The 10,777-nt window shown below is 31.2% G+C and overlaps 1 protein-coding gene across 1 annotated transcript; it reads left to right on the top strand.

The window, feature by feature from the left end:
* Positions 1-3,856: 3,856 nt before the first annotated feature.
* Positions 3,857-8,901, top strand: LOC101255084 (putative NADH dehydrogenase [ubiquinone] 1 beta subcomplex subunit 7). Its single transcript, NM_001329427.1, has 2 exons — positions 3,857-4,237; positions 8,705-8,901. Exon 1 carries the CDS (start codon positions 3,915-3,917, stop codon positions 4,215-4,217), a length of 303 nt encoding a protein of 100 aa, NP_001316356.1. The 5' UTR covers positions 3,857-3,914; the 3' UTR covers positions 4,218-4,237; positions 8,705-8,901.
* The last annotated feature ends 1,876 nt before the right edge of the window (positions 8,902-10,777 follow it).

The following is a 10,777-nucleotide window of genomic DNA, read 5'->3' as shown; positions in this document are numbered from 1 at the left end:
GATAAGATCATACATAATTTTAAAGAAAAATTTAATATAAAGTGCAATTTGATTTCTTTTATAAAAATGATATCTATGTTTGAAAACGGTAAAAACAACTTAACTACTCTTATAACTTTAAAATGACCGGTACTTTTTGAAACCAGTAATTATGCAATTATACAAGGCAAAATTGAAAAAAAAATTTAACTAATTTCTTAATTGTTTAAATTGACAATTAATTTTGAACAACTATTTTTAATATATCTAACAAACAACAGTGAACAGATGGAGTAATTAGTATGCATTTTTAGATCCATTTAGTAACTAATAACAAAAAAGTTATCATAATCTAAAATTAGTGACGGATCCAGAATTTCTATTAAGGGGATTCAGAAAAAAAACAGTACTTAAGATTTGAAGTTTGAACACCTCAATCACAAAGCTAGCCTCTAATCTTATATTCAAGAGATTCAAAATAAATATATAAACAAAAAACTCTTTAAAATACCTTAAATATACTACATAAGTGAATTCGAGTAAACCCTCTCAACAGACTCTAAATTTGTCCATATCTAAAATCATACGTAAATATCGAGTGCGAATAAATTTTTCGAAAATAATTAGCCTAGGATGATGTGATGATAGTAGTGTAACATTTGGGTCCACCGACCAGCAAACGTTGCCTCCCTTGTATCTTCTTCTCACTCTCAAACAAATTGCCCCTTCGTCACCTTCTTCTTGGCTGTCAAACTTTATATATATATATATATATATATATATATATATATATATATGTTTTAAGTCGATGGTATTTTTTAAATTTTGGAGTTGTTTGGAGCGATAAATATGGTATAATAATTTTAAGAATAAAATATAAGATTATTTTTTTCTACCTGATTGGTTAGTGGTATTAGTCGATCCTGGGATAAGCAATCCCCTATATATATATATGGTAAAATAATTTATCTCGATATAATTAATTTTAAAATAACTTATTCACAAGACTAATTCATATTCACATCGAAAAAGACTTATTTAATAAAAAACCAAGCGCTGTAAAAAAAATCGCTTGTCAAGTAAAATTTATGAACTAATAAGGCATTTATTGCAATAATTATCAAAATTTGTGTGACATTAGCTAAACAAAGGCATAACAATGATAAATCAAACTGTTTCAACATTAATAATGAATAATTAACGTCTGCTCGAATTTTAAGTCATCATAAACAAAATATATAAATTTAACTTTTATTTTGGCCTTTGAATGTGGCTTTACTAATGTTTTTTCATTAATAGTTTGTGATTCCATGTCATTAAACATTTGCGAATAAGAAAACATCTATTATTTTTTTGTAACAGACTAAAACGAAAAATATATTAATACGTTTATATATATAAGATCGATTTTAGTATGATTTATTAGGCCCTTAGTAACGCGGAGTTTTGCATCAAGTATATGTATTTTATATATTATAACTTAGATAGTAGTCAAAATAAATATTCCAAATGTATATAAAATTATTGAAATTTTTGTCTAGTTTTAATTTGCCATTTTGTGTTATTGCGTTTAGTAGGTATGTTCTTGTGGAGCCTGTTTGCTAAAGATCAAGCACACTGTCAGTTTTCGTTATTTTTTTATTTTTCGAGAGTTAAATTTTATTCTATTTTATATTATTATTTTTATTGTTCTCCATAAACTTGTAGGAAAATATATTATTGGTTCATCTTATTTTATTTTATTTTTTTAAAAATAAAGCTTTTGAATTAGGGAGTATGTGGAATTTTTGATTTAACCAATAAATTAATGAATGAGAAAATGTCATCGATTTACTTGTATGGATTGGATTATCAATTTACACTCTATTTGGATTATTGTTATTCATTATATTGTATTGTATCGTTATTATATTTATAATATTTATTTTATTGTTACTTAATAGGTATTGTATCGTATTGTTAAATTTTGTTATTGCGTAACAATGAAAATATCCATTTTATCGAATAATCGATTCAGTGTATTTCCATTGTTAGTTAAATTTTTTTCCAATTATATCGTTACATTATATTTCAAAATACTATTTTACTCTTTACCTTATATTATTTAATTATAGTCAAGCCTCCTACCCTAGAATAATAAGAATATTTTAGTAAATTTATAAATTATAATATAGTACGATACAATCATATCAAACAATCAAAAATGTTATATTAAACAATAACAATAATTAAGTCTAGCCAAACATCGTATCTACCATACAATATAGTATAATATTATACAATACAATATAATACATTATAAAATAATGAGCAACAATTATCCAAACAGCGTGTTAACTAGTAGTTCAAAACGTTTTTTGTATTAGTGACTTGTTTTTTCAATTTAAAATTTAACCAATAATCCGATTTGTTAACTTTAGTGCCTTTTTACTCATTTTCTTCGCACTAGAGTCATACATATTTTGATATCATAATGATTCGATTATCGATTTAATAAAATCAAATTGAACCAACTGAATAAATAGCTCTAGTTTGAATTTGTAGATTATAATTAAGATAATATTTTACTCCATCGTATCACATTTTTTAATTTGGTGATGAACAACATATAATTACTTAGTATTTTACTTTTGTTTTTTGGCGGTGGCTCTTGTTGGGAAGGTATGATGACGACTGTCAAGAATTATAATATAGGTGTGAAAATGATGAGTTATTTAGTTGAGACAAGAGAGTATGTAGCGTTCGATACGATGAAAAATATTTTTTGTAAAAATATTTTAAGAAAATTAAGATGCTTTTTATTTTTATGTGTCTATAAATGTATAAGTGAAAATAAATTATTTATATCATAGAATTAAGTTATCCAACGTTGATAAGATACAGAAGCATTCTGTTGAGTCGACACTGATTTTTGAATTTTTAAGACACAATTTTTGAATTTTATTGATAACAACGTTGTACTTTTAAGACACGATTTTAAATTTCACTTGCATGGTTTTAAAATCTAAGGCATGTTCTTTGAATTTTACTCGTTAAATCTTAATCTTTAACACATTGTTTTTTCGACTAATTTATGTCAAGTATAGCCATTTTCGAATTCCAACTTGATATAATAATTTTGGAGAAGCTACATGATTAGATATATTATACTATTACTACTATTACTACTACTACTACTACTATTATTATTATTATTATTATTATTATCTATACTTTCAAAATATTACGTATCTTATCACTAATTAAGAATTCTCTGTCATATATTGACGAAGAAAAAACTAGATACATACACTTTTGTTATCAGATACATTAAAATAAGGAGAGAGGCAAGCGGATCGAGAGTGAGGTGAACAAGATTCATTATGTATATATATAAGATACAAGCGAATCACACTAGGTACATGTATATGCATGTATCTGGTGTGATTCACATATAAACAAAATGCCAAATACATAGGAGGGTGGCGAGCGAGAAGGGAGGGAGGCTGAGGAGATTTTTTCATGTATCCCAGATAAATGAAAATCCATTTGGTTACAATATATCTTGAACAAATTATACCTAGTTTTGACAATATACATCACGAGATACATGTACCTGGATATATCCAAAGGTATATGAAAGAGCCAAAATTAGTAAGATTCGTAATATTAGAAACTAGAGTGAATCTAAGTAATTAGCAGTAATGAGTTCTACGTAAGTTTCCCAAAAAGAATTGTAAAAGCTATTAGTACAACACAATTTTTATTGGGCCTAAATATTAGCCCAATCACTACAATCCCAAACATCCAAAGCCCAAATAACCCCAAAATAGCCCAAAAGCCCAACAATACCTCACAAACCACAAGAGCGAATCTCTACAGAGCAAACAATCGAAAAGAGGGGAAAATTCGCAGAGAAAAATCCCAAAATCGAACAAACGAAAGTCAATTTGGCAATGGAGGTTCCAGGTTCATCGAAGAAGATGATTGCAACACAAGAAGAAATGGTGGAGAACAAAGTGCCATTAGCATATAGGGATCAGTGCGCACACCTTTTGATCCCTTTGAACAAGTGTCGGCAATCGGAATTTTATCTTCCATGGAAGTGCGAGGATGAGCGCCATACATATGAGAAGTGTGCGTATGAGCTTGTTATGGAACGGATGCTTCAGATGCAGAAGATCCGTGAAGAGGAAGCACGAATGAAGCAAAAGGGACATCAATCCATTCCTCTCATTCCTAAGACTGCTAATGCCTAGTTTTTTTTCCCATCATCTAGGTCAGTTACCGCTACTTGATTTCTTTGTTGTTATAGTGATTGTTTGAATTGATCTCCTTATACATAGTTTCAGTTTTGCTCCAAAATTGCTGTGAGTTTTATTTTTGATGATGGTTTTTGACTGAATGTATAGGTTAAGATGTTAACTTGATGAAGGAATTAAATAGTTGTTTGTGAAGTTTGTTTAAATATTGCAAAAACTTGTGTTGTTTGTGGAATTGTGTCAAACATTTTGATAACTTAGACAGTGTTATACAAATTGGAACGGAGAACTTAGCTTTTATTTATTTGTTTCGCATTTTACTGACTTAGATTTCTCGGAAGGATACATGTAGGATTTAGAGAACCAGAAGACCTAAAGAATTTAACTAGTTTTTTACTAAAAGACGAATAATGTTGTATTGAAATGAGAAATTATAGTAATTGTTAAGTAGAAGGAGAATTCAAGTTCCAATACCGAAAGTGTTGTTAGTATTGGAATGCAACCATCGCTAAAGTTGCAATGGATCCTAGGAAACTAGGCTCATATCTAGAGAAAAGTATGAGTTTTGTGGACCGATATCTTGTACTTTTTGTTTGTTTGTGGAAGGTGGCATGTACTCAGCAGGTTAATTGACAAGCAGTAAAGTAGCGTAGAAACCACCATTATAATAGACACGTGAAAATATTGGATTAGTAGTTAAGTAGTTTGAAAGTTGTATATAGGAATTCCCTCTAAAAGAGTAGTATATAGTAATTATTATTTGAAGAATCGTGTTGACATTTTGGTAGTTCCAAAATTTGGTGAGTGTTATATAACTTGGGAAGGAGAAGTTGGTTTTATTTATTTTGTTTTGCCTATCTCTAATTTAAGAGATATCTTGGAGATTAGTATATCCATTTAAGCAGAAATGTGAGTTCAATGACCTTCAATATATACAGAATTCCCGGTTTGGCAATAAAAGACATATTATTTAGTATTGAATAGAGTAGAGTAGGTACTAAAGATTTATATTGGGGCTCCAATATGTATTAGGTCAGATGTATTTTTCTTGGAACGAAACAGGCTGTTGGATTAAGTGTAGTGGACATGGATTAGTCATATAGCCCACCTACACTGCTCTGGGATTGTGAGCATACTAGGAGTGATAAGATTCGAAATATGATATCCGCGGAAAAGTAGGAGTAGCCTTGATTGAGGACAAGATGCCAGAAGGTTGGATGAGATGGTTCGGGTATCTGAAGAGAAAATGCACGGATGTCCTTGTGCAGAGGCGTGAGAGGTTGGATGGTTTCAGGAGAGGTAAAGGTAGGCTGAGGAAGTGTTGAGGAGAGGTGATAAGGCAATACATGACACAGCTTCGGCTGACCTTGGACTTGACCTTAGATAAGAGGTTATGGAAGACACAATCACATAATAAAGGTTGAAGGTTAGTTGGTTAGTTGAGTGTTTTCTCACTATCCATCCATACTTGTAGTCATAGTCACAATCACATAAATAGATTTTAGGGGCATTTGGCACAACAAAACTCAGTATCCAGCATATGATTGGCCTTGCATTGAATAAAAGTTAAGGAGATCATAATGGATTGTTTCTTTGGAAAATAATGTGGTGCATGATTGAGATTATGGTGGCACATCTTTAGATTCTTCACATATCCATGCTTTTCACCTCAACTGTTCTTTTAGGAATTTAAGGATTTTCTCTGAAAGCTGTTGGTGTTCAGTATGCTCTAGCACATGTCCACGATGTGTCTATTGGAAACTGACTTCGTGTCTGATTGAGATTATAGTAATAAATCTTGAGATTCTTCACCATTGTTACATATATTTTCAACTTTTCCTTTTAGGAAATTGAATGTTTCTCTTACAGTTGGTGTCTATAGTTTCAAGGATGTTAGTTCTTTCTTTTTATCATAGTGAGGATATCCAGGTTTACTTGTGTTAGCTATGATTCATTACCATTGACTCTTTTCAGCAAGTGCAGACCTGAGACTAAATTTTAGAATCTGTCTGATATTTGATCTTACTTTTGTAACTTAGCAAAGAATTGAATCATTATTCTAAAAGTTTTTATAGCTATTAGGTTTGTCTGATTAGTGAGTAATAGTGTTTTTTTCCTAATCGTGCTTCATCTAATTGAGATATGAGGTGACTTTATGATCTGATGATTAAAATATTCCTTGGGTTTTATGGGTGATTCAGCTTATAGATGCGCAATGAGATCATTGATTTGTAAAAAAAAAGGAATCCTCTTTATTATGGAACTTATTTAGTACAATTTTATTTGGTTGTTTGGCTCATTCTCTTCTGGAAGGTCCAGCATCCTCACAATTATTCAGCAGTCAAGGTCCTAATTTGAAATTCTTGAAATTTTCATTATCTAGCTTGTGCAGTTAACATGCAGATTTATTATTAAATATTGGGTCGACCAAGATTCTCTATGACGTAGACATGTAGTAACAATATCCTTTTAACTTAAGACATTTATAACATCCTGAAACAGCTTGCTATCTTTTAAGCACATGCAGTGCAAATGGCATCACAGCTTCGTATATTTGTGCAGCATCTGATGCAAGTGACTTTGACTAGAGAATATATAAGTCTTGCTTCATTACCGTGTAGTACCTTATGTTGCAATTGACACAGGCAGTTGTGTATGCAGCAACAACTTTATTGTTGCAAGCCTTTTGGGCAGACTGGAGACTTTTTTGAGACCCTTTTAACTATAATTTTCATAAAATGTAAAATTTTTGTCTAGCCCTTACATAACAGGAAATAATTAATATTTATCTCCTTGAAGAGGTCACTGCAAATGATTCTCTATTGTTCCATGAGGTGGAATGGAGGTATTTTCGAAAAACAATGAAAAGGTCATATAACTCTTAGAAGTATAGAAAAGTTTTAAGTTTATAAAATTCTTTTTCTTTCTATGTTCAAGCTTGTGGGATTGTACTGGGTACATTGTTGTGTTCTGCCAAGCTTGCAGCAACCTTATCATTTTCAGGTATTCCAAAGGACGCTAGTAGGAATTCCTAGAATTTCTTTCCCGTCTATCCTTCTCTTTTTGTCTTTGCCGTGCTCATCTCTAATTTGCTTCTGCCTTCTGCCGTACAACTTTGTGATCTAGAATTACTGTATCACTTAAAACACAGCCCACATGTATGGAGCCCAGAGATTCTTTTTTGGGTGTGGTAAGCTCCCTCTGCAAATTCCCCTACCGAGGAGAACAAAGTAGCCCTTTCTTTTTTTGTTTGAACAGGTAAATAATGCGTGTCAAAATAAGAATTTTAGATGGTTCCAGGGTAATTATATTAAACATAAAGAAGGGGTTCCAGCTGTACATGCTCCTATTCTTATAAAGAGTATGAAATCTAGCATATGCTATGTTCATCTTCAACATCCCGTAAGCTGCACCAAAAAGCCAAAAGCCATATGCATCTATAACTTAATCTTCTGTAAGTATTTGATTTCCTTAGTGAAGGCATCTCGCGTTCTTTCTTTTCCATATTCCAGATCTTCCTTACTGAGTTCCTCATTCACCTAACAGCCGACCTACTCAATAGCTCCTTCCCTGTATATGACTTAACAGAAGGAATTCTGAATATGTTATGAAATAAAGACCAGGTTTTACTTGCCACTGAATCCTGCAAATAGGTTGCTGCCTATCCCCCACTTAACCATTGAATGCTAAGCACCTGTTGCATATTGCCAATCCTCTAGTCCGAAGGTTGCACGAGTACAGCTTACATCGTGTGTAACTAACAGCGTAAAACAACTAACATTAGGGGCATTAGATTTCCACAACTGTTTCTATGGCCCTTTCCCCCTTTACTCTAGTGCTCTCAAGACTTAAAATCTTTGGTATTTTACTTGACACTTAGCCAGAAAGGAACAAGATTTTAGTTAGAGCAAAATTATGACTTCTTTCTTCTCTTCTCTTTTTGTTTTCCTTCTTTTATCTCTTTCCTTTTTGGATAAGATGAAAGAGAAGATTCTGTCCATACTAAGAACCAAGGGGTTACCAACTCTGCTAAAGAAATCAAATCAAAGGCGCATAGACTAGTAATTCTGGGAGTCTGCAAAATTACAAAAAAAGGTCCAGGTAATCTTGAGTAAGCCTTGGAAGACCATAAGAATGAAGATTGTGTGTCATTCCTGGTGCATGGTCATTCAACTTTCTTTTACTTCTCGTACACTCGGAATGTTTACTCTTTGGAAGTTGGTCAACCTCCTGAGCTACTTTCTCTTTTTCGATTTGTTGGTGGTGAGTTAACTGGTCCTACTCCATCTTGTACCCTTTGTTAGAGACTTATTTAAGTGTATCTCGTATATATTTGCAGTATAATTTTCTTCTCTTACAGCCACTTGTGTTATTTCTTACTTACTATGAAGTTGGTTTATCTTTCATGGTTGATCGTCGTGGTTGACAAACCACTTCACTTTGTGTTTTCCATCTGAATTCAACTATGGTTACTGTTTTGACAGGGAGATGAAAAAATTGCCAATGTCTCCAGAAACCAAGAGAATTATCAAATACTAGTTGGTGGATTTGTATTTGAAGTTGATTTCTGTTGAGTGATAAAGATGGTGTGGACTATTTGTAACCTCTACCTGAATGCAAATAATGTTTTCTCATCAACAGTTTTTATGCTATTCTAAAACCAGTTTGATGATTTTTGCTTAATTGTTTTGTTCCATTTCTTTTCCATAAGATATTACTGTTCAACAACAAAAATTAGTCCTCTTTTAAGTAACTCAAAACTTTCAACCAGGTGCACCATTTAGTCTTCTTGTAGTATATGATTGCCCAGCAGATAATATCTAGTTTTACAAAGAGAACATAGGTTCACGTGTCCCAAGTTTTGCTTAGAAATGTGCACCGAGTTACAAGTGTTCATAATATCATTTGGTAAAACCTAACCTGCACCGGGTGGTTACACTAGATCCATATGGTATATACTACTGGGTTGACAATATTGCAATCGCGGAACTACAACCTCAATGAAGGGTGTTTCAATTGGATTCTCTTTGTTGGAAAGTCGTATTGTTGTTCAAATTGTTACACTCTCGTTTCTTGTCTTGGCTTACTTGGTAAAACAATCTTTCGTGTTAGGTGTTCACTTTTTTTTGTTTGGGCGCGAGTTGGCCCGATACACAAAATTGAGATTCTGTTGCATGTAAATCTTTCTATTTGATATAGTCTCGATTATTTAAAACGGGTTCCTATTTAGAAACTTGATTTATGGAAGAATCCTTTTCATATTGGTTCCAACTATTAAAAACAAATCAAAGAATTTCAAATCACCTAATTAATTTCTCATTTATTTTTCAATATTGGGAATTGATGAAATATCACTCATTTTCACATTTGTTTCAACTTGAGGAACAAATCAAAGATCTTGTGTACTCGATTTTCTTTGATCTCTCACTATGTAACAACCCTTGTTTTGATTTTGGTCCTTGTAATATATGACTCCATTTTAAATGTGTTGCATTCGGTTATATTGGCCTATCAATCATTGGTTGACCTTCCCTTGAATCAGTCACGGAGCTCTCAACTGAGTTGTTTAGGTTCTGGAATTCATACAGGAAATATGTTATATTTGAACAAAATTTAAAAGTATATTTAGAGGCGGAATTAATCAGACTTTACACCTTATGAGTTCTGAATTTTAGAATTGTAATTTTAGTATTGTACATGTTTAATCGATTTCTTATTACAAATACAACGTTTGAGTAAAATTTATTGAGTTTGGTCAAATCCATATTCGAACATCTAGCTCTTGTCTTTGATCAAAACATCCTCAAATATAAAGTAGCAATACATGCCAAAACATAACAAACACATGAATAATTAAATGACATAATGTTTAATGCTTTTAAAATTATGTGAATTTCACAAGCAATAAAAAGATACATTTCAACTAATTACAGGTTAAATATGTTAGTTAAATATCACAAAGATTAAATTTAAAATTTATCTATAACACTGAGTGACCAAAAATGTTATTATCTCCATGATCTGAGCTCGAGGCAAAAAGGATATAATTACGTTTGAGTTCATTCATGTTCAATAAATTTCAAACAATTAATTATTGGTGAAAGTTTTATTTACAATTTTATATGTATTTATGTCATATGATCTAGAAATTTTCGTCGTAAGGTAGCTGGAATTTTTTATTATTCAATAATATATGAAAGCGTTAAATTAAAGTGTTTTTTTTTTCCATTCTCACTTTTATTCACACTTTAAATTAAAAGGCTAGAAAAATATAGAAAATGCTTATAATCTTCCAATAGTTGGTCTGACTAGTATTATAAAGGAAAATAAATTTTAAAATAAAATATAACATTATCTTATTTCATGCTTTATTAATATTTTGTTTCTACGTGAATAATTTTTCGTCATTATCTGCATCATGATTAGTTATGAATAATCAACAACTTTTGAAAAAAATAATAATAGAAGAATAGATCTTGGTATTTATTTATTTTTTAAAAAAGCTAAAACTAAAATTAAAAATATTAATTCATCGGGTTATGAATGCTAAATCTGTA

Source organism: Solanum lycopersicum, chromosome 4 (genome assembly GCF_036512215.1).
Source record: "Solanum lycopersicum chromosome 4, SLM_r2.1".
Lineage (NCBI taxonomy): Eukaryota > Viridiplantae > Streptophyta > Magnoliopsida > Solanales > Solanaceae > Solanum > Solanum lycopersicum.
This window is presented reverse-complemented; position numbering and strand designations above follow the sequence as displayed.

Bases quoted from the DNA above. Each gene is read 5' to 3' on its own strand.
- LOC101255084 (NM_001329427.1), top strand. From the start codon at position 3,915: ATGGAGGTTCCAGGTTCATCGAAGAAGATGATTGCAACACAAGAAGAA.